This window comes from Phaenicophaeus curvirostris, chromosome 1 (genome assembly GCF_032191515.1).
Source record: "Phaenicophaeus curvirostris isolate KB17595 chromosome 1, BPBGC_Pcur_1.0, whole genome shotgun sequence".
Taxonomy (NCBI): Eukaryota; Metazoa; Chordata; class Aves; order Cuculiformes; family Cuculidae; genus Phaenicophaeus; species Phaenicophaeus curvirostris.
In genome coordinates, this window is record NC_091392.1 from 194,554,152 (window position 1) to 194,579,087 (window position 24,936).

Sequence of the window (24,936 nt, forward strand, 5' to 3'; positions counted from 1 at the left end):
TTTAGGTCGTGTTTGCTATTGTCACTGTTTCATAGGTGGGCAGAATTTCAAAACCATCTAAATCCAGCATCAGCAATGACTTAGGCTGTGGAGAGATTTTCTCGTTCTAGATGGGATTGCCAAGCTAATTAGGCTGACTTTTTTTCCTCCTTTCTTTTTCCCCTTGAAGTGAGTTAGGGAATATGTGCAGACAGCTCTGTTAGAACAGTGTGAGTGGTGTTCTCTGTTATGGATTTGTGACAGACCAGCTGGGGTTGTAATCTCTTTTGCTGGTGAGATCCAGAGGGCTACATCTGTCTGGGCTTTAAACGGAAATGCTAGGCTCCGGTGTTGACAGGCATTACATCTATTTAAATAAAGGTGTGGGGTTTTTTTTAGGTTTTCAGTTTTATTAAATGCAAAACATCATGAAGACATGGTTGTCTTGGTTTAGCAATGACAATAAGTTCATCCAGGTACAGCTTTACATTATCTTGCTTAGTTAGATTCAAATTTACCAGCTTTTGAGTTTTGGATACAGTTGTATGCTGAGGAATTAGATGTATAACCTGAAAGATCTAACATTTCTGATTCCAATCTGTAACCGTAGGCCATGTGCAAAAATCCATGCAAATAATAACAAAAAAAAGTCTGCTTTTATGGTAGTAGAAGTTTAAATGTTTTGCTTGCTGCTGATGTTTTAAATTTCCGCTAGGTTTTATTGTTTAAAATATGTTACTGTTTCCGAAATCTTATCAAACCGAACTTGGAAGCGTTACTAGAGTGATTATAAACCCTGCCAAAAGAACAAATTCCTGTTTCTTTCCCACAGAAAGTACGTTTGTTCTGTTACTTAACAGGTGTGTCTGATAAGATGCGTTCATACTTATTCAGATGTTTAAAATGGCTTCTCTGAAACTTCATACAGTAATTGCTTTCCAAGAGAGTCCTGATAATGAACTTTAGCTCCTGCAGCATTTGGCATTGTCATCCTGAGAAATTATCCTTTTGCAGCCGTGGGAATGAACAGTGTGTCTAATTGCCATTACATCATTTGCTGCTGACACACTGGCTCTCTTTTCACTTATGAACATAAGCTGGCATTGCTGACTAGTAATGTTATTTTTGCAGGAGAAGTATGAAATGAGGCTAATCATGCCTTTTACAGCAAGAATGAAAGGGAGCTAATCAGATAGTAACGATTAATTATCTTTGTTCCCTCTTCTGTGTTGTCAGCATGAAATTGTATCTCAGAAAGTTTCCTTTCCTACCCTATATGTGTTTGTCATTTTTGTTTGTTGTATTTTGTTTGTTGTATTTTGTTTGCTGTGTTTTTGGAAGGGTGGACTCCATTGTAACACTTTGTTTTCCTGAACTGGTACTGCTTATCAGCTGAGCAGCATTGGTGTAATTGCAGTGTGTTTATTATTGTGCTACCAAATTTCATGACTGGCTGACTATTGTTTGCTTCTGTGATCAGCCTGAACTAGTGGGAAGGTGTGGGTGTCTTGAACAGACTAAATACGGTCGGTGACATTGTGTCTGACATGCATTTTGGTTTTCCTTGTTTAACAGCGACCAATTTATAGAAATATTTTCTTAGATGTTGTCATTTGTGTAATTATTTTTTTCATGTCTTATTGTTGGAGGAATTTTAATAGGTGAAATTGTATGGACTCTTTAAGTGAAACCCAGATCTTGTTGCAAGAAATGAGAACTTTCCCACCTTAGTAAAATTGGGATGTCACTGTTGGTTTGAGCTGTAATGTACAGGTTGAGTCCCTGGCTTACTGAAAATGAGTGGTTTACCAGTTTTTAGCATTGGTTGACAGTCTCTTTGGAGAGTGATGTATATTATAATAATTTGATTTCTGGGTCACCCAATGTTCCATAAAGCACATCTTCCTGAAGACTTATTTGAATAGATAGCAGAGAGAGGAGCAACTATAAGTTCTTTTAGAAGATTTTTCTGTAATTAATATCTGTGACTTTTCAGAAACATCTCTTGAAAGTGTGTTTATGAAGCACTGTGGGAACCCTCTTAGAAGTATCCAACTGTGAAATATATATGTTTGTCAGTATTTTTTTGTTACTGTTGATAAAAACCACAAAATTAATCTTAATGATGCATGCATAATCTTATGAAAAAGGTAAAATATTTTGTACATCAGCATTTTGGTTGCTTTGCACATAACATGAGTGTGAATTTTATTTTCAGGAAGCTACTTGGAAAATTCTACTTTTGGTCTCCTGGATTTGGTGCTGCTTTACCTGCTTCCTACATGGCTATTCTTATCGAAAGAAAAAGCAGGTATGGCTTATGTTAATGGATTTTCAGTTGTAATATTTCTTGTTTTGGTCATTTGACAATTGTCATTTAACAGCTCAGTGGTAGTTCATTTGAAATAGTTTCTTTTACGACCTTAGATTTAAGTCTAGAAAGCTACAGTGAAAAAACACTTCACAAACATTCAGTTTCTTCTTTGTGGTTTGTGTTTCTTGTTCAGTCTGCAATTCATTTGCTTAGGGTTTCCTAATGAAGCTTTTTTTTTTCTTATATATAAATTAAGTAATGTTTGCGATTAGTCATAGAGAAGGAACTTGCTAACGAAAGTTGCCAATGGCTTGGGTTAGCAATGTGACATTAGTTAAGATAGAGTAGTTAGGATCTTGTGGAAAAAAAATGATTGGAAGAGCTGAAGTAATTCAAATTGTGTACATAAAGCAGAGCCTTTTGTTTAAGGAAAGGTGCCAAAGTTCATCTATCAGTGAGAAGTTTGTTATGAAAGCATGAAGGAAAGCCCTGAGTTGTCCAAGGATAGCCGAAATCTGCTATTTGTGTTGTGGCCATGAGAGATGGGAGGTGGAATCCCAGGCTGTAAGGTTTTGGTGTTTTGAAATACAACTTATACTGGTAGCTTGACTCAAGAGTGAAAGTTATAATGCTTTATTAGTTTAATATGGAATGAGGTACTTTAGTCATCTAGATAGCAGGTTTTATACATATTAGAGATGACAAAAGGATAAGGTAGGGGATTACTCTTTGAAAGATGATGAGGGGAATTTAGTAATAGAGATGATGTGAACACAGTTTTGGTTGCTATCAATATCTGAAACTTCCTTAAGTATTCATATCAAAATAACTGCAAGCACATATGCATCATGCTGTAATTGAATGTCAGGCCCCATTCCTAAACTTCAGTGATGGAGTAAGTAAGGCCCAAGCTAAGTTTTAGGTAAGATTGTCAAAGTTCTGTCCTTTTAAAATAATGTATCATCCATAGTTTTTGAAGATTGAGGATGCATAAGATGCTCTGGAAATGTAAGAGCACTTCTAAATCTCATTATTTAATGTAACTCTAGAGAAAATAATTGTAATAAAGTCAATAAATAACTTTTCTCAAGTCCTTTCGAACTGACTGATTTTCATCTTACTGCAATTACTTCCTAAGAGGGTGGATGCGTTTTGATAGAGCTTTGTCTAGTACTTAGACTCCAGTGTTGCTGTTGGCATCGGTGTTTTGTTCTGTGGTGAAAATAGATGCATTTTCTCTTTTTGATCAGTGACAGAACTAACTTAGCTTTTCCTACAGACCTGTTACTAGGTGGGAATTTTGTGTCAGACTTTTAATAATTCTAGGTAGTGTTAAAGGGGAAGAAATCACACTGATTGTCCATTTGTGAGTTTCTTGTAGCTATCAGAATAGTTGTGAGTCAAGAGTTGGAACAGTTCGTGAGGCCAAAGCCATGCAAGGTTTTTGTGTAATCGTTGAGCAACTTTGAAAAACTTACAAACCTCGGATTGTTAAGCATAGCAAAAAGAGTAGGCAAACAGCTTTTATGCCAAATGGGGATTTTGAAAAGTCTTAGTGGCAATTTATGAAAGCTTTGACATATTAACAGGCTCTTATTTAGCATCTGAAATTTGAAAGAAATAAACATTGAAATAGAGGTGTGTGAAAATGACACAAGTAAGTTAGTGTAGTATGAATGTCGTGAATAATGCAGAAATATCTCATTCCTGATTTATTCTTTGTGTCAGGTTTCGAAGTGTGTGACCTAAGATCTCTTGCATCAAAAAATCTAAAAAGGCAATATTGGTGTTGCAGTATAATGCACACAGCTGAAAATGTGGTCATTGTTATTAATAATAAAAAAAATTGTTAAATAGCATCAAAAGATAGTTGAAAATTTAGTGTTTTTAGAATACAAAATTGTTTGGTATGTTATCCGATGCTAACTTTGTCTAATGTATGAAATGCTGCTGCTGACAGACCTAGTGAAATATGACTTTCTGATTTCACATCTGTTTCCTTGTTAGCTTCTGTTACAGGCAAAATCAAATTTTAATAGACTTGCAGTCTCTTAGGAGACTCATGTTTGACATGGAGATGCAGTGGCATTTTCAGTCATATCCTGAGTAGCTTACAACAAATTGTATTGATAAATCAGGGAAGTGGGAAAAAGTCTTAAGTTCATGAACATATCTCTAGCCCTTTAAATTGCTACTAGCAACTGGCAGCAACATCAAAGCTAATCACTTAATCTCTTCCCAAGTGGATACTCTATTTTAAATACCTCACTGGCATTTGCTTGCACAGCATCTCTGACAGTCCTGAACTTGGGAACAGGGGCCTTGCAAATCAGATTTTCTTGTTAGTGTTGTTGATCGTGCGTGCCAGCCTTGTACGTTTTATAATTCTTATAAAAGAATGGGGAGAAGAGATGCATAGCTTGCTTAGGCATGTTAAAATCCTGAGGAGGAACATGTTTTCTAATGTGTTACACAACTAGTTTGGTTGTAGTTTGTATCTGCGTTATACATCATTGCAAATGTGCGTGGCACTGGCCATGAGAAGGGGAGGTGGCATTGCACAGAAACTTGAAACACAGTCAGGAAGTGATCTGCATTGTGTTATACTGCTACAGTTCTATAAAGTTATGAATTGCATGGTTCTATGTCCATGTGTATTCTATTTGATGATCATAAAATATACTTATCCTGTCTATGAAAACCAGTTTATTGGGATCTGTGGGGAGGGCCAAGGGGTAAAAACACTGGTAAACTTTTTTATATATGTATATATAAATATCCTGTGAGATTACTGGAAAAGAACCAGTCACATTATTATGATTAAGTAATGTTTTGGTAAGAATTGTTTCCTGGATAATAATTGAATGTAGATATGTAAGCATGGATATCTGTAATGTGCAGATTCTTGTTTTGTGCCTTCAGTCCCCTACTCTGGTAGGAGTAACTTAGCATTTTTTTCCTTTTTCCGATACTCTCAAGCACTGTGGGTTGCCTTTTTGAGGAAGCACCTGTACTGGCCAGTGCAGAATTTTTAAACGACAGTCTGACATCTGTTAGCTGCGTAGCTGGTAACATTTGATGCTCTGGAAGAGCTAAGAGGGCAGAGAGTTAAAGTTCAGCTGATTTTGACTGTATGTTATATCATACAGTACAGATATTTTTAATTGTTTTTAATGCTAGTCCTGTAATTTCTTTTCTACTCTACTTATGGCTATGGCCATAAAAAATGTGAAAAATGAGAAATGAAACAAAAAATGCTGGAGCTGTTACTGGTGTGTTGTGTGTTTTCATGTGCAAAGAAAATGTTCTTGCAAATAAGGAAAGTACTCCCTTCTGGAGGAATGTGCACAATTCACTAGAATGTACATTTTTCTAATTCCTTTTGACTTTTTGGCGTAACTTCACCATTTTTATTACCCTCTGTATACGCTGTTGTTATAACTATGGCTGTGTTATAGTAAGCAAGCCTCTAACAGGTGTACTTACACAAGCGTATTTAAAAGAATGGAATTTTCTTTATGGTTTAGCCTTTTAACATCTTCTATTGAAGAAAGCTCTGCACTTCTTTTGTCATGGAATTTAATTTTGCTGTGTTAGATATCAAAAGTTGTGTTAATCATAGAATCATCATAAAATGGTTTTGGTTGGATGGGACCTTAAAGATCATCCAGTTCAAATTCCCCCTTGCTGTTGTCAGGGTCACCTTCCACTGGATCAGGTTGCTCAGAGCCTCATCCAACCAGGTCTTGAGGACCTCCAGAGATGGGGCAACCTGTGCCAGTGCCTCACCACCCTCACAGTAAAAAATTCTTCCTAATATCTAATCTAAATCTACCCTCTTTTAGCTTAAAAGCATTACCTCTTGTCCTGCCACTACACCTCCTGATAAAGAGCCTCCTTGAAAATAGAGATATCATTCAGCAACGTTAATTTCATTAGGCTTTATTAGGAAAGCATGACATTCATCCTTGTTTACTTCTATAGGTGTTGTTTCAATCTGTTGATAACAAGCAATTGTATTTGTTTGTGATTTTGAAATAGTAGTACATTGTTTATGGCTTTGGCTTCTGTTTGTAATTCAAAGCTACATTCTGTCATTTTTTCAACATATACTAGATGATATCAACAAGAATTGAGTGTATAGTAGAGGAGAGGAGGTATGTGGCTTAGAATGAAAGACATGGTATTATTACCTTGTTCTGGAAGCACTGAGGTTGTTAGAAGGCAAGGAAGTAACTGAATATACTTGTTAAAATTGTGAATGAAGCTGTTGAAATGTGATTTGAGGCTTGGCTCTAGCAAGCCTATTACTGGAAATCTGACTAGAGTGGTTGGACCTTACTGATTTCTAGGACAAAGAAGTCTGACAGCTCAGTATAAAGCTTATATTTAAGACTTTGATTACTCTCAAGGAAAAAGTGTTTTGTAAATGTGCTAATGCTTCAAAACTGTTTGCATTGTGTTTTGCTAATAGCTAAATGGCAAACTTCATTTTTTTTGACTCTTGTTCCAAAAATAATGTATTAGTGAGTTTCAAGAACTATAACTAAAGCTCTAAGAAGGGACACAATTACAGTCTTAATGAAATTAGTTCTCTTGCTGCCTGTCCAACTATTTCCCCACACCCCCCTCTCCAGTTTAACTGCTGGCACCTACTAGTTCTGAAGGGACCCTTCTGGGATGCCCCCTGCTTCCCCCTTAGGCTGCATTAGTGTTTACATGCTGGCTGTTAACATTATAGCGGCGCCTGTCTCGTTGCTACAGCTAAGACTGTGTCACTGATGGTATTGTAAAACTTGAGATTTAAGGCTTTTATAATTTGGTTGTAAAATCTTGCTCTAGGCACTATTGGCAACATGTTTTCAGTTGAACACTGGGTGTTTTTTATCAGAATATTCAGTGTACCAAACTCTAAAAAAAAAATAGTTAAAGTATGTGCATTTTAAAAGTGATACAGTGCAACAATACACATTGCAGAGAACATCTATGTATTTACACATGTATTTAGTGTTCTTGGAAGCAAAAGTATTGCTTAGAAAAGCATCAGAAACATTTGTGTAAGAACCAAGTGGAATTTTTTGACTCTGTTTTGTTCTCTTGTTGAAACATTCAGTTATTGCTGGGGTTATTTGCTTGCCATAAATGCCATTAGTTTAAATACATTGTAGTGGCAGAATATAGTAGCATAGTAATGGTAGAAAGTATACACTGTAAGTAAATACAGTGGTTTTGCAAGTGCCCATTCAAATGGAAGTTTGTTGATATATGTTTCTATATAGTACTATAGTATGTTTAGACTTAAGGTGACAGTTTCCTTTCCCCAAATGTTTCATGGTTATTCAGTTTGACGTATTTTAGGGAACCAGCATGGGACGTGGATGGTCAAAACAAGTAAACTCTTTTAACAGAACAAGTCTTTTTGCAAGCTTAGGCCTTACTTGCTACAGGTAAGAAATGGAGAAATTAAGCTACATTGAGGGGTGATTTTTTGCTTCCTTTTTCCCTTCGAGCTTGGATCACTTGTGTGATTATTATTTTGTGGTGTAATCTGATGAGGAGAGCTAGCAGGGAAACAAGTTATTTTGGAGTTTTATACCTTTAGAGTGATTTTTACTGTGAAATATGGAGCCAAGCTGTAGAAGTTAATGTGAATGCTCTTAGTTTCTAAACCAAATATATATTAAAATCTGTTGCACTTTGGCAGCTGCCAATGAGAGCCAGTGCTTGAGAGATCTGTGTCTTTATATTAACAGCACATAAACATTTGAACAAGCTTTGCTGTGTACTTTGGGGGCTGCTACTGCTATAGTTATCAGAAAGATGGAAAACACTGGTGGTTCAAGGTTGCCTGGGAGTGCAGTAGTTGATCTGGAAGATGCTGTGATTGTGGGAACGTGGTGAATGGCAGGTAGGTCAGGGTGGGCATCTTTTGGGAGTGTTCTCCATGGAAAGTAGCATGTGTTGCTGACTTTAGATTTTAGTGGGAGCTCTTGGCCAGGACAGGGCTAATGTATTTCTAATCAATGATTTACAGTAATTTTTCTTTCTGAGAAGATCATCTGGCTTATGCTGTGTTTGTCCTGACACTTGCAGTTTGCAGCTTGGGAAAAAAACCTCAATAGCCTCATGTTTTATGCTTGAAATGTTGATATTCTTTGTTGGCTATGTCCCTGAAAATGATAACTTTGTTGATGTTTTCAGAGAGGTTTCTGGTTTTCACTTATAGCATTACATGTGAATTCTAGAAAAAGTTCCTGAAGTTTATTCAACTGTATTCAGTTAAATGAATATTAATGAAGTTAGTATTTAAGGCTCACCTTTTATAAGCACTGCAGCAGACAACTCCATGGTGTCATAAGTGGGGCAGCAGACCAGCTTGGCTGAACAGGGAGCTTCTTGTGGAGCTCAAGAGGAAGAAGAAATTGTATGATCTTTGGAAGCGAGATCAGGCTTTGCAGGAAGATTACAGAACCATGGTTTGCATGTGCAGGGAGAAGACATGAAGGGCCAAAAGCCCAGACAGCTGAATCTGACCAGTGGTGTATCTGACAGCAGGAAGGGCTATAAGTATGTCAGTAGCAAAAGGAGACCTATAGAATACATTTGTCTAACTGAAGATAGCCACCTAACTAATAGGGATGAAGAAAAATCATAGAATCATAGAATAACTAGGTTGGAAGAGACCCACTGGATCATCGAGTCCAACCATTCCTAACAAACACTAAACCATGCCCTTTAGCACCTCGTCTACCCCTGCCTTAAACACCTCCAGGGAAGGTGACTCAACCACCTCCCTGGGCAGCCTGTTCCAGTGCCCAATGGCCCTTTCTGTGAAAATTTTTTTCCTGATGTCCAGCCTAAACCTCCCCTGGTGGAGCTTGAGGCCATTCCCTCTTGTCCTGTCCCCTGTCACTTGGGAGAAGAGGCCGGCACCCTCCTCTCTACAACCTCCTTTCAGGTAGTTATAGAGAGCAATGAGGTCTCCCCTCAGCCTCCTCTTCTCCAGGCTAAGCAACCCCAGCTCTCTCAGCCATTCCTCATAAGACCTGCTCTCCAGACCCTTCACCAGCTTTGTTGCTCTTCTCTGGACTCGTTCCAGAGCCTCAACATCCTTCTCGTGGTGATGGGACCAGAACTGAACACAGGATTCGAGGAGCGGTCTCACCAGTGCCGAGTACGGAGGGAGAATAACCTCCCTGGACCTGCTGGTCACGCTGTTTCTGATACAAGCTGAGATGCCATTGACCTTCTTGACCACCTGGGCACCCTGCTGGCTCATATTCAGTCGGCTGTCAACCAACACCCCCAGGTCCCTCTCCTCCAGGCAGCTTTCTAGACAGACTTCTCCTAGTCTGTAGCGCTGCATAGGGTTGTTGTGCCCCAAGTGCAGGACCCGGCATTTGGCCTGGTTAAACCTCATGCCATTGGACTCTGCCCAGCGGTCCAGCCTGTTCAGATCCCTTTGCAGAGCCTCCTGACCCTCCAGCAGATCGACACTTCCACCCAGCTTAGTGTCGTCCACAAACTTGCTCAGGGTGCACTCGATGCCTTCATCCAGGTCATTGATAAAGACATTGAACAGGGCTGGACCCAGCACTGAGCCCTGGGGAACCCCACTTGTCACTGACCGCCAGCTGGATTTCACACCATTTCCCACCACTCTCTGGGCCCGGCCAGCCAACCAGTTTTCCACCCAGGAGAGTGTGCGACTGTCCAGGCCAGAGGCTGACAGTTTCCGAAGCAGAATGCTGTGAGAAACTGTGTCAAAGGCTTTGCTGAAGTCCAGGAAGACCACATCCACAGCCTTTCCCTCATCCAGTAGTCGAGTCACTTTGTCATAGAAGGCGATCAGGTTAGTTTGGCAGGACCTGCCTTTTGTGAACCCATGTTGACTGGGCCTGATCACCCGGTTCTCTTGCATGTGCTTCATGACAGCACTCAAGATCACCTGCTCCATGACTTTCCCTGGCACTGAGGTCAGACTGACAGGCCTGTAGTTTCCTGGATCCTCCCTGCGACCCTTCTTGTAGATGGGCACAACATCAGCCAGCCTCCAGTCCAGTGGGACTTCCCCAGTCTTCCAGGACTGTTGGAAGATGATGGAAAGGGGTTTGGCCAGCACATCTGCCAGCTCCTTCAATACCCTTGGGTGAATCCCGTCCGGCCCCATAGACTTGTGGTTATCTAGTTGGGCTAGCAAGTCTCTAACCACCTCCTCTTGGATCACGGGAGCCTCATTATGCTCCTCTAGCTCCTGGGTTAGTACACAGACGGAACAACCCTCCTTACAACTAAAGACTGAGGCAAAGAAGGCATTAAGTACCTCAGCCTTTTCCTCATCCCCTGTTACTGTTGTTCCTTCTGTATCCAATAGGGACTGTATGGTCTCCCTAGTCCTCCTTTTATTATTTATATATTTGTAGAAAGATTTTTTGTTATCTTTCACAGACTTGGCCAATCTGATTTCTAGCTGAGCCTTAGCCCTCCTGATTTTTTCTCTACACAATCTCACTTCCCTCCTGTAGTCCACCCAAGAGGCCTGTCCCCTCTTCCAGAGCCCATAAACATTTCTCTTTCTCTTGATATCACTCAAGATCTCTCTATTCAACCAAGCTGACTTTCTCCCCTGCTGGCTTTTTTTCCAGAACACGGGGATGGCTTTCTCCTGAGCTGCTAGGATTTCCTTTTTGAAGAGCTCCCAGCCCTCCTGGGCTCCCTTGCCCTTGAGTACTGTCTCCCATGAGACTTCGCCAACCAGCCTTCTGAAGAGTTCAAAGTCTGCCCTCTGGAAATTTAATGCTACCGTCCTACTAACAACCCTCTTCACTTCACCTAGAACAGATGCATTCAATGTTTTTTTGTTTCACTCTTTAATAATCATGACAGACCTTGGCCTGCCCAGTCCTGAGTCAGAGGAGCACAAGTGTGGGAATGGTACCTTTCCCTTTGTGGACACTGAATTTGTAAGGGACCGGCTGAATCAGCTGAATATTCATAAGTCCCCGGAGCCTGATGGGATTCATTCCAGAGTACTGAAGGAGCTAACAGATGTTATGGCAGGACCTCTTCTATCATTTGCCAAGGGTTCTGGGAGTCTGGAGGTGTCCCTGCTGACTGTGGGCTAGCCAATGATGTTCCACTTTACAAGGAGGGCATGAGGGAAGATCCAGGAAACTACAGACCTGTCAGTCTGACCTCAGTTCCTGGAAAAATTATGAATAAGATTATACTGGGTACTATTGAAAGACAGTTGAAGAACACTGCAGTTACAGATACACTCAACATGGATTCACCAAGCGGAAGTCCTGTTTAACAAATTTGGTATCCTATGACAAGGTTACTCACCTAGTGAGTAAAGGGAATGGTGTTGTTTAAGCTGTAGGTAGATTGTGAAGCAGCCCTATGTAAAGGAAAAGGATGTCCTCGGTGTGTTACTAGCAAACTGCGTTCCATTTGCAGAAGTAGTTACAGAGTTAAATTTGCTACTTTTAAGTGAACTGTGGAAACCATTTTGTTCTTTATGCAAGAACAATCCTGTCTCCCATATTGTACTCTTAATTATTCCTACAGTCAGTCTATCCTTCACCCCCGCCCTTTACTCCTTGTAATTTTGCATGTGCGCATAAGATGTAGGTATAATCCTTATACTCCTGCGTGCCTTTTTAGAAGAAGTGGTTACAAGACTTAGACTTTTCTATCAATCTGAATTGCTTATTTCTGTTACGGACAAGTCATCTCTTCCCAGTCAGTTGAGTGAATCACCATCATGTGTCACAGTTACAAAGGCAGTCTTGATAACTGTCTTAAGCTAGGTTTCATCCACTTAAGGTGGCAGAAGTTTGGCAAGATGAATCCTATAATTGTGAACACAGCAAGAAGGATTCTTGGAGTTCAGTGATTCTGGTCCTGTGCATTTATTGTCAATCAGCCCAGTTTATAAACTAATTTGGCTTCCAAAGAATTGTAACCGTGTCTGCAGAAGTGCTCAGCGACCAAGTTTCAGGAATTTTCAGGCCACAGTATTCGAGTGTTGGAAAAATTTTGTCCATCTTGCTTGTGTGGTCCTTGGAGTCTTGCTCATGATGGAGGAGCAGGAGGGTGGCTACAGCTTTATAGTTGATAATCCATTTTCTGGTATAGTACTGACAGAGTAAGAATATTGGAAGATCCCATGATAAAATATATACCTGAGATGCTGGAGAATGTGTTGTGGATATCCGAGTGGGTTTGTGTAGACTGGTTTTATTTTCTTAGGGGTGTTACAGTTGGAGTTGAGCTGGATCATGGAGGATTACTTGGTTGCAATTGCTCAATGGTCTCCAGCTCCCTGAGTTTCAGGAGGATTTACCAGCTTAACCACAGCACTGGCTGTGAGGTTACTTCACGAATAATAATGTAAAGACATCACAAGCAGCACCCGTTAAGCTCTGGACTACCTCTGTCAGTTCACATGGGGCCAGCCTGGATGGACAAAGGGTAGTGCCAAGGTGAAGCTACAAGCTCTGATAGATCCCAGGTGACTCTTCTGCACTGCTCCATGAGTAATTGAGACTTGATTATAGTTGAAGTTTAATTTCTTTTATTGTATTAAGGCCCACTTTTTGGCAAATTTGTCTTTGAAATGTCCACTTTGTAGGCTGAAAATGAAATAAAAGTGATCTAGTCACCTGAATATTAGTATAATTTTGTGTTCTGTTATTATCATTAGACCCCCAAAACCCACAACCTCCTCTAGAAAACTTAGTCTTATCAAAATGCCTACAGATAAAATGTTAGAATTTAGACTGTTGCTGAACATTGGACTATTCTGCAAGTCTGGCTTGGATTCAAATGCGACAAGCAGTGGATTAATTACACTGTTCTGTCTGCTCAGCACTTGCATCCAGGAGACACTCATTTGGACTTCCTTGGTTTAAGCAAACACTTAATACATCTTCAGTGTCTGAATGCTTACATGTAACATGCAGCTCCCAGAGGGGGAATAATAAATATTCTGCTAGTGTAGAATAAACTTCAGATGCTGACTGGGTGAGCTGGCAATAGTGCTGGCTGATGTGGCAATGAAAAGCTTGTTATTTACCTGGTGAGATAACGTTTGTGCCTGCCGTGCCTCTGATTCAAAGGCTGAAAGTCTCTGAGGGCATTACTATGTGATATGTTCTTCAGGTCCGCTCATAGGATATTGCTTTTAGATAGTACAAATGAAGGAGCTTCAATCTTTGTTCATGTGAGCCACACCTGTAAACCCTCTGTAAATGAGGTGATTCTTTCTGGTAGCCTCGTTGCTCCCAAGGAATTAATGTTTTTGTTAGCTTCTGCAGCAGGAAAAGTGTGCAAGTAGAAACCTAGAACAGTAATGACTTCCTGTATTTAACCGTGTAAGGGTTTTCTGTAGTGTCATTTCAGTAGTGTCCTGTGGATAAATGTCTTGCTTCCCCTTCCTGCCCTCTGTCCCCCACATCCCAGGACAGAAAATGACACGTTTTTATTGCCTTTAATAAGTCCTATGGATTACATAGTGTTTCTTGTAATCAGATGACTTCCACTCCAGATTGAAACTTTTTGATAAAGTAAGCGTGTGCTGTTAAACCTTCTCCTAAAGGTGATCTGTCTGAAGAACAGGAGCAACAGAGTCCGTGGCATCACAGGCAAGCATAAAACGGGTCTCAAGAATTTGGGCCAGTACCTGTCATTGCAGTCCAGACTGCTTCAACTTTAGTGAAAAACTAAAGCAATATGGGCTGCCTGGAGTACAATATCATTTTGCCTCCTTGAAAAATTGGTACGTATTCCACCTTGCTTCATCAGTTATGAGGTTTTCCTTTTAAGCTCTTCTTCCATGTCTGTTATTTATTCCTTGTGAGCAATGGACTGAGGAACTAGCAAAAAATGCTCTAATATCAGCTGTTGACATTTTGGATCTTTGAGCTTAAAGTTAGAAAATAAAAGGTATCAAACTGGACTTGGCAAAAGCTTCTTTCTGTCTTCAGTAAGTGAATTGTCACATTAACGTATCTGTAGTATCTGGCACTGTTAATCATTGAATACTGATGTCCTGCCAGAAATTGGCTTTCTCAGTCAATAGGATGTGTTGAAATGACTCTCAATCAAATGGTTAGCATGGCTTGCCTACCTTTCTAGAGAGGTCTACACTGACATTCCTTGGGAACCCTTGTGTTCCAGGCCTTCCAGTTACAGGCACACTTTTAACAGCCTTAATCCATCTTTCACATAACTAATTCAGAGTTCCTAGCTGGATTTGAAGCCTGTTTTTAATATGACTTAAAATACTGTTGTTTAGGTTATCCTGACGGAAGAAGACCCACCCAAGTGGCTCTATGTGTTGGCAAGTTCCCTCGTTCTGCTGGAATGGCTGCTCTGCTTTTTCTGAAGAAAAGGGCATTTAGAAATTAGTTGCACCATGTGAAAAACTACAGTAGTCTTCTGTTTGAATTGGATTGATCTGTCATGTTAGCATTTTGCATATTGCTTCAGGTATTTGGCAAACAGCATAATCCAATCACAAACGTAATCATTAAAACATCGTGGGTTGAAAGAGAAAATTAGCTCTAAACATGCAAGCAAACCAATAGCTACTAGTTTGGCAGACTAGAAAAAGAGCATTAGGCTGCCTTATATATAGTCTTTTGAAATAGATGAAAAACCTGATGATTTGAGTAGCTTATTGAAAATTTGTAATGTGGAATGGACTGCCTCAAGCTAGGCACAGAATATGAACTGGGGAGGGAAAGGCTGAAGATAGGTATGGAGAACAGTCAAGTAATTTATATCAAAACCGTTCTAGTTCTTTGAATCTATCTCAAGAAGTCCCTTGAGCTGCTTCTCACCACGCTGGCGTGAGCTGGGTTTGGGCTGTGCAGATAGGGTATGGCTCTTAAACTGAGAAGGACTGGAGGGTAGGAGTAGAGGAGAAAAGCCCACATACTGCATGAATTTCCGCTGGCTTTGGGACAACCCCATGCTGCCTGCTAGAGTAGTAGGCTAGTATATGAGGATTAGGATGTTAGGATCTTAACAATAGAATCATAGAATTGTTAAGGTTGGAAAAGACCTCTAAGATCATCAAGTCCAACCATCAATACAATACCAATGTGCCTCCTAAAACAAGTTCTAGAGTGCCCCATCTATGTGTGGAGAAAACTGACGTCCACAACAGCTGATATTAGAGCATTTTTTGCTAGTTCCTCAGTCCATTGCTCACAAGGAGCCTTATATGAGTAGATTTATATGAGAATTTTTTTCTCCTTCTTCCTGTCCTTTTCCCAAAAGTTTAGGTCCGAGGCCAGTGAATAATGCGTATCTCTGCAGCTCTGGAATTTCCATGTCTTATTCCGTTTTCTTCCGAATTTTTATTGACTGTTCTGACCATTATGTCCTCTCTTCACTATGAAGTAGTAGTGATTGCCTGCAAAATATGTAGAAGCAATGACTGTCTCTGCGAAGGATCCCCAAAACAATTTTGCTCAAAAAGAGGGTATTTGCTTGTGTGCCCTACACATACACCTTCCAGACAGGGCAGCCAAGCAGCACATGATGTATCTTGACTGAGAATGTGCCCAGAAAAGAACTGAGTGTTTTCTTTTTGATTGACTGAGCTGATTAAAAACAATTCTGTGTTAGTATCAACAGTCCAAAGAAATTGTTATTTGGGGCCTTACTTAACAGTAGATAGGCCTTCTATACCAAGAATGTTAATAACTTAAAAAATTGCTGGAAATCCTTCATTTCTTTTCCTGAGGTTTGATTAATTTGTTATTCTTCTGTTATCTACTAGTCAGTCTTTTTATGAAATTAATAAGCTTTTTGGAATTTAATTTTTATCTCTTTATGGAATCTTGTGAGGTTAAATCACACTTTAATTAAGAGGTTTTTTTTTTCCCCTCAAAGGTTTTGATTGTGTTGACCCTGTAGCTGTCATAGAGAGACTGAGAGAGGGGGAAGAGGAAGGGAATGTTGAAATAAAATCTGTATAAAATGGAGTATAAAAGAGTTAAGAAATTGAACTATAGATGTTATCTTGTGTTGCACTAACTGCAAACTCGGTAAGAATTATTGGTACTAATTTAACTGGAATGTATTACTGTAGATATATTTTCTTTTTGGCTTCTCTCCCTTTCCAGTTTTCTCATACCCTTTCCCTGGCATGTGTTCAAATCATAGAACATGTTGAGTTTCTTTCCTTTTAAGAACAACAAATTCCTGGTTGCAAGGAAAAATAACTTTTATACTTAACATGTGATGCACTCAAGGCAAGTATTACTGATTTGCAGTTTTGAGCAATGTCAGTTTCCCAACCAGTAAAGTATCCATTTCCTACTTTAAACAACCCAAAACTTGGAGATAGAAAATTCCTTAAAAATAACAGTGGCCCATGAGTCCTTAAACTGTATTTTTTGACATGAAGTTATGTGCCTGAACATTATCTTCGTGTGAAAGACTCGCTACTGTTAATTACCAAGCTCAAAAAGTAATAATTTTCTTTTTTGAAAACTTATTGCTTAGATCTGTTTTCATAATTTTCAGCATTATTTTGAAAGCTTATCTGTTCCTGCTGATTTTAAGTGAACTTTGCACCAGGATTTCGCTGCTGGCCTCCAGCTGTCAGTAGGAAATTGGTGGGTGTGAGAGATTAACGATACCCTAAACGTAATCTGTAGTACTTGTGTTGTTACAGGGATGCAATCGCAACTCCAGATCTATAGTTGGTTAGCTTGTGGTGTCAAGCCTGCTGTAGAGCAATCACTTCTCCCCCCCTTCCATTTTGACCTTTTTCTTTTGTGGGGGGGAAACCTGTGATTTGTGTGTTTGACTTAATTCTGCAGGTTATAAAGCGGTGTGTTTTACATTGGCGGGGGTGAGGAAAGCTGGGGGGAGGAAGTCTTCCTGTTTTTGCAGACCACAAATCCTGCCTGGGGAGCCATTACAAACTATTATGGTAGCTTCTTGGTTTATGTTCAGAAATAAAGCCAGAGTTAACTCACTTATTTTGTTCTTTCTTTCATTTGCTCATTCTTTCATTCTTTCTTTCAAACAAAAGATAAATGTAATGTGTTTAAATTTTACTTTAACAAGTCAGTACAGCATAAGTTATGTGCACTTCACCTTTTTTTTTTTTTTACATTCCACTCTATATACTCCTTTGAATCCACTGATTTCTTTCAAAATAATTCTGTTTGTGATTTCTTAGACTTGTACAGAATCCAAAAAAATGACTATTGGTTAAAATAAGATAACTGTCATAATATGCAGCAAACTCAATGATATTAATATAAAATTCAAACTTGAATTTGTAGGAAACTAAAAAACGTATGTTTTCTTAAATCCACTGTCATGTATTTCATGTCTTGTCATATCAGTCACAACAAAAGGTACATTTGACTTGTTTCATTCTAGTTCCTACTTATCCTCAGGTCAGGCTTGTTGGTTTGACAACCCTAAGAATTTTTGGAAAAGCAGACAGTAAGAACGTGATGTTTTGGACTGAGGATGAAACTGGAAGGCAGTATAACAAAGCTAAAACTGTTGTCTTAACAGCGAGTTGTATATTTTTATTTTGTGAGGTGTTGCCCTCCCGCTGCTTAAATTTACTATATACATGGAGAAATAAAACCTGTCAGAGTGGCTGTTCAATCAGAGAATCAAGTTCTCTTAATTGCACGCATAAACGTTTCTAACATTCTGCTTTGTCCATCTTCAGGATCCTTCTAGCCACCTCTGCTACTAACTGCTGCTGTACATTGTATTGCAAGAGCTGTAGCAGGGAGTGGGGCCTGGGTATGCTTGCTTCAGTGTGTACCTCGCCCTACGATATGAATTTACTGGCTCATTGTTACAGCTCACGCCTAGATCTGTTCTCACTGAACGAGGAGCATTTAATCAATTTATGTGAGTTTTGTACCGAGGAGTATTCAGCTTGCTGTGGTTATTTCCTGTTATTTCTGACATGGTTGCTTACTTCCCCTTTAGTTTTGAGAGGGGGGAAAAAGTGATCGTAAAACCCACAATGCTGGTTAAAAAAAGTGATTATAGTAGTTCAAATATGTTTAATCACAGTGAATATTTAGGTTTCAGAATGTCTGCTCAGGCAGGTTTGCAATTTAGCTGAAGCGATAGAGAAAACAATGCTTTAAGCTTCATATTGCCAAAAAAAGTTCTTGATGAAAAAACTGCAGGGACTGCAGTGCTGTGTATGAGACACATGAGGTGGACAGGACAAGGCAAAATGTATGAAAGAAATAAATATTCAAAAGGAGGAATGAATATTGAGAGTGGAATAGCTTAAAAATGACAAGCATCCCGCCTCTTCTGTGCTCTTTAAGAAAGAGGTGGTGTTTGCTTTCTGTTGGAAATTTGCTTTGGGTGCTGTTGTGGTTGCAGTAGCCAATTTTTGCTAAAGTTGTTGTGACCATAAGTATGTTCCATGGATGAATCCCACCGTCAACCACAGTTATTTATGTATTTTGTTGTCATTTTTTTTTCAACTTAGCAACAACTCTAATATAAATATATTCAATATAAAAATATTGAAGGCAAGCCCCAGATAAGGAGAGAGAACTGGCAGTGAATTTTGTAGGAAAAAAAAAAATCTCTTGCTTATATTTTCAAAATTGGCATTTTATTTGGTTTGCTATTATATGAAGCAAAAGCTCATACTACTTGTGAAAGTAAAGTTATTCTTTGAAAATTATAATTTCTCAATCTAAGCAAGAAACATTCTTTAGGGGAGTTTTCCACAAACAACATGTTGGTATGCAGATTTGGACAGTTATCATTGCTTTGATTGGATAAATAGGATTTTTAACTCACGTGTAAGGGGACTTGGACTTTGGCCTCAATGAAATAAGTTTTCCAGAATTTACAGCACTCTATAAAAACCTTGCTCACAAGCAGACAAGTGACAATTAATGATTTCTTTAAGGTACTATTGATTAAGCAAAAAATAGAAAACTTTTAATCTGTCTTTTATTTCCCATGTTTTCATTTTAAGTCCTTGAAGATGATTTCTGAAAAATTGGAACAGTTCCAGTAAAGAACCATGAGTGTGTTTAGAATCTTAGAGAATGTTGTGAAGGAGCTCAGTTTTGTTTAAGAAATGATGCGTGGGACTTGTTTGGTCTCTGTAGTCTTGCACTAGAAGTAAAGATGTAACTGGTTTCAGTGATCATAGACTCATAAAATCATTAGGTTGGAAACGACCTTTGAGATCATCAACTCCAACTGTACCTGTGTACTACTAAATCATGTCCCCAAGCACCTCATCTACCCGCCTTTTAAACACCTCCAGGGATGGTGACTCAACCACCTGCCTGGGCAGCCTGTTCCAGTGCTTGATAACCCTTTCTGTGAAAAAATTTTTCCTAATGTCCAATCTAAACTTCCCCTGATGCAGCTTCCCTCTTGTCCTATCACCTGTCACTTGGGAGAAGAGACCAATACCTACATCTCAGCAACCTCCTTTCAGGTAGTTATAGAGAGCAATAAGGTCTCTCCTCAGCCTCCTCTTCTCCAGGCTAAACAACCCCAGCTCTCTCAGCTGCTCCTTGTAAGACTTGTTCTCCAACCTCTTCACCAGCTTCCTTGCTCTTCTCTGGACTTGCTCCAGAGTCTCAACATCCTTCTTGTAGTGAGGGGCCCAGAACTGAATGCAATATTCAACGTGTGATCTCACCAGTGCTGAGTACAGGGGGAGAATCCCTTTGCTGGTACTGCTGGTCACGCCGTTTCTGATACAAGCCAAGATGCCATTGGCTGTCTTGGCCACCTGGGCACACTGCTGGCTGATGTTCAGTCGCTGTCAACCAACACCCCCAGGTCCTTCTTTTCCAGGCAGCTTTCCAGCCAGTCTTCCCCAAGTCTGTAGCACTGCACAGGGTTGTTGTGCCCCAAGTGCAGTGCTCAGCATTTGGCCTTGTTAAAACTCATCCCATTGGCCTCAGCCCAGCGGTCCAACCTGTTCAGATCATAGAATCATAGAATAACCAGGTTGGAAGAGACCCACCGGATCATTGAGTCCAACCATTCCTATCAAACACTAAACCATGCCCCTCAGCGCCTCATCCACGCGTGCCTTAAACACCTCCAGGGAAGGTGACTCAACCACCTCCCTGGGCAGCCTGTTCCAGTGCCCAATGACCCTTTCTGTGAAGTATTTTTTCCTAATGCCCAGCCTAAATCTCCCCTGGCGGAGCTTGAGGCCATTCCCTCTTGTCCTGTCCCCCTGTCACTTGGGAGAAGAGGCCAGCACCCTCCTCTCTACAACCTCCTTTCAGGTAGTTATAGAGAGTTATAGAGAGCAATGAGATCCCTCTGTAGAGCCTTCCTACCCTCCAGTAGATCAACACTTCCTCCTAGTTTAGTGTCATCTGCAGACTTGCTGAGGATGCATTTGATCCCCTCATCCAGGTAGTTTATGAAGATATTGAACAGGACTGGACCCAGCCTTGAGCCCTGGGGGACACCACTTGTGACCAGCTCAGTTTATCACCACTGTTTGGCCTTGACCATCCAGCCAGTTTTTAACTCAGCAGAGTGTGCGCCTGTCCAGGCCAGTGGTAACTAGTTTCTCAAGTAGGATACTGCGAGAAACTGTGTTAAAGGCTTTACTGAAATCCAGGTATGCTACATCCACAGCCTTTCCCTCATCCGTCAAACAGGTCACCTTGTCATAGAAGGCGATCAGGTTAGTTTGTCAGGACCTGCCTTTTATAATCCTGTGCTGAGTGGGCCTGATCACCCTCAATACCCTTGAGTGGTTCCCATCTGGCTCCATTGACTTCTGAATATCTAATTTGCCTAGCAGGTCTCTAACTCTTTCCTCTTGGATCAAGGGAGCTTTGTTCCACTCTTCCTCCATGTCTGCTGGCTCCTGAGACTGGGCATCCAGGAACATGTCACTTTACCATTAAAGACTGAGGCAAAGAAGGCATTATGCACCTCGGCCTTGTCCTTGTCCTTTGTCACTATTCCCCCTGCATCCAGTAAAGGGTGGAGATTCTCCTTGACCCTTCTTTTATTATTGATACATTTGTAGTAGGATTTTTTATTATCTTTCGGAGAATGGGCCAGCTCAGACAGAATGATGTATAATATTTTGAAACCAGCTTGCTTAGGAATTTGACCGGTCAGGCCTTGCAAACCTCAGCCTTGGAATTGTGCTGCCCCCAGCTCCCTTCATTTTTCTTCCCTGAATTAATGATCTCTTATGTCACCAGAAACAGAGCAGTGAGGAATACAATACCAGTTAAAGAGGTGAGAGAGAGAGGCAGTGGGAAGCCAAAATCAAATGAAGATCCTGGTGAGAGCAGCCTCTGGATGAAAATGGCATGACACAGAGGTGACAGAAGAGTAAAGGGTAGTAAGGAATTGTGTGTGTCTGCTTAGGCTTTACAGTAGTGACCTTGCCTGACCATCACTGGAGTAACTAACTGCCTGTGGATGCCGATGCTCCCGAGATAAACATTGAGCACTGGTTCATTGATTTTGACCATGAAGTGTGAGGTGTTTCTTAGTATCTTTAAGCTTCCCCAGAGCAGGTGTTTAGGCATGGCTGACTAATTATTTTTGTTGTTTAATTCCAGAAGTTTCTTGCTTGTGTCCATTCACTGTCTGCATGTTCCCCCTCCTCCTGACCAATGTCTCTCATCGGTCTTGCTGCAGCTGCACTGCAGCTTCCGATTTCTTTCCTTCCTCTTCTCTAGCCCCTTTTCCTTTCTTTGTCTTTGTGGCTGGCAGCTTACATTTTACACTTGGCCAAAAGGGACCACAACAGAAGCTAAAATATCGTTAGGTCAAATTTGAATTTTTTTTTAGAACTTTAGTTCAGTGGGAGAGTAAAAGATCCTGCCTGCATATGTGATGTAGAGATTGAAGGAGAGAATCCACCAGGTAATTACGTGCTCGTACAATAGTCATGCTGTTTCATGCATGCTATGTGTAATGTGATTGAACACACTGAACTCTTAAAGCTGTGTCTGTCACTCAGGAGCTGGTGGTAGCTTCTCACAGTGTGTTACTGCTGGACATACTTAAAGTTCTAATGTTTTCCAGAATACTCAAAATGCATTGAGTTATCAAATTAGCTCTCACAGGTAAATTTAATTCTGTTTTTCCAAACAGATGAGTGTTTGGATATTTATTCTAAACTTTTAATACTATTACACGTGTTAAAAAAAAAAATCAAGAATGAAATATCCGGTATTTTTTGCTATAAGAATGAATTAAAAGGTTATTTACATTACACAGAACTCTATTGGCTACCACTTTGGTAATCAGGAGGGTCAGGACAGCAATATTTTATCATCTCAGCTAATCAGCTGGAAGACTAGGGGAGTGTTTGCAGACCAGCTTGAGAGTTGAATTAATCTGTTCCATGAGGTGAATATTCACCTCTTTCTGGTCAGAAACATCATGCAGTACTTTGATGCTTTATTACATGTTGTAGGGATGTCTCTACTTTAATGTTTACAGATCCCATTTTCTATCTGCTTATTTCTTGTGTCCCTCATGGAATCTTAGTGCTTCAAGCTTTTTTTTTTTTTTTTTGTTTCTGCTTGTGTCCAAGACCTGGCATGGAATGGTACTAGGAGGAGAAGGTATACAAAGAGCAGATTTGTATTGAAAACAAATAAACAAACACCTTCTCCACCCAAAAAGCCCTAACCAAAACCCAAGCAAAAAACCCAAACCAAACCAATTTTGCTAGTTAAAGTTTTGAACTTAAGCCAGATTTGAATCTTCCCTGTGAGCAGAGAACAGCTTGTGGAACTCAGACTGGTTCCTCATTGCTGCTGCAAATGTAATGTGATATGAAAGCACCAAAGCTTTTAAGTGGAATATGTACCTGTACCTTAGGTGCCTGCTGTGAAAAACCCTGATTTGGATGCATGAAGTGGCAAAATTATAAAGACCTAAACATAGGATCAGAAAATACTGAATAAACTTTTTTTTTTTGGAGGGTTGCAGCTGAGACTTATGCAGTGGGGAGTTCCTTTGTTTGCTGTTGCCTGTCATTTTGGTTTGCTTGTTTCTTCATCTGATGTAATAGCAAGATATATTTTCGGGTGACTCACCCTTCTCTTAAGCATTCTCTGAATACTCAAAAACTTAGTTTCATGACAAAATGGAACATACAAGCCTGGTCTGGACCTTCTGTTATTCATGTAGTAGCAATAATCATAGAATCATTGAATAGTAGCCCTCCTCTGGACCCGTTCCAACAGTTCCATATCCTTCTTACGTTGAGGGTTCTAGAGCTGGCCACAGTACTCCGGATGAGGTTCTCACAGCCCCACTTCTCCAGCCTGTCGAGGTCCCTCTGGATGACATCCTGTTCTTCCGATGTGGCAGCTATGCCACCCAGCTTGGTGTCCTCTGCAAACTTGCTGAGGATGCACTCAATCTTGCTATCAGTATCATTGATGAAGATATTAAACAGTACTGGTCCCAGTACAGACCCTTGAGGGACACCACTAGTCATGGGTCTCCATCTGGACTTTAAGCCATTGACCACTACTTTCTGAATATGACCCTCCAACCAGTTTCTTCTCCACCATACCATCCACCCATCAAATCCATATCTGTCCAATTCAGAGAGAAAGATGTTGTGCGGGACTGTGTCAAAGGCTTCACAGAAGTCTAGGTAGGTCACATCCGTCAGTTTACCTGTGTCCACTGCTGCGGTCACCCCATCATAGAAAGCCACTAAGTTGGTCATACAGGATTTGCCCCTGGTGAAGCCGTGCTGGCTGCCATTAATCACCTCCATGTGCTTTAGCACAGCTTCTAGGAGGATCTATTCCATGATCTTCCCAGGCACAGAGGTGAGGCTGATGGGTTGGTAGTTCTCAGGGTCGTCTTTTCTGCCCTTTTTAAAAATGGGCACAATGTTACCCTTCGTCCGATCACCAGGGACTTCTCCTGATTGCCATGAGTTTTCCAATATCATGGAGAGTGGCTTGGCAACCACATTGGCCAATTTTCTCAGGACTTGGGTGCATCTCATCAGGTCCCATAGACTTTTAAATGTTCAGGTTCCTCAGGTGTTCATGAACCTGATCCTCCTCTACAATGGGAGGGGATTTATCCCCCTGGTCACCATCTTGCTGTCCCATGACCCAGGAGGAGTGAGGAGAGCAGTTATCAGTGAAGGCTGAGGCAAAAATGTTGTTAAGTACCTCAGCCTTCTCCTTGTCTGTTGATACAAGGTCACCATTCCCAACGTTCTCTTTGACCTTCCTCTTTTGATTGACGTACCTGTAGAAGCCTTTCTTGTTAGTCTTTACTTCCCTTGCCAAGTTTAGCTCCGACTGCGCCTTGGCCTTCCTGGCCTCATCCCTACACATCCAGGCAGTTGTCCCTATACACATCCCAGGTTTCCTATCCCTGCTTGCACTGCATGTGTAGTGTAGGCCATCCCATTATCAAAACCCCCAGAGTTATTGCGGTGACATCAGCCACAGAGCTGTCTACTAATTGACTGGATCTGCCTGAGCTGTGCTGTGTCACCACCTGTAGCTGGATGTGAAGACTAACGTCTAACCTGTAATTAATGCGAAGATAAAGGTGCAACCAGCTTATAAACACAGTTTCACACTGAGAAACTTTAATGGTTAAACATAGAATGG

General features: G+C 40.5%; 1 protein-coding gene across 2 annotated transcripts in view; it reads left to right on the forward strand.

The window, feature by feature from the left end:
• Positions 1-24,936, forward strand: part of TMEM135 (transmembrane protein 135) — a 185,584-nt gene that overhangs the window by 17,407 nt on the left and 143,241 nt on the right. For both annotated transcript variants that reach the window (XM_069883353.1, XM_069883352.1), the window contains exon 3: positions 2,198-2,290. In XM_069883353.1, the coding sequence (XP_069739454.1) occupies positions 2,198-2,290 (93 nt within the window). The remainder of the gene's footprint in view (positions 1-2,197; positions 2,291-24,936) is intronic.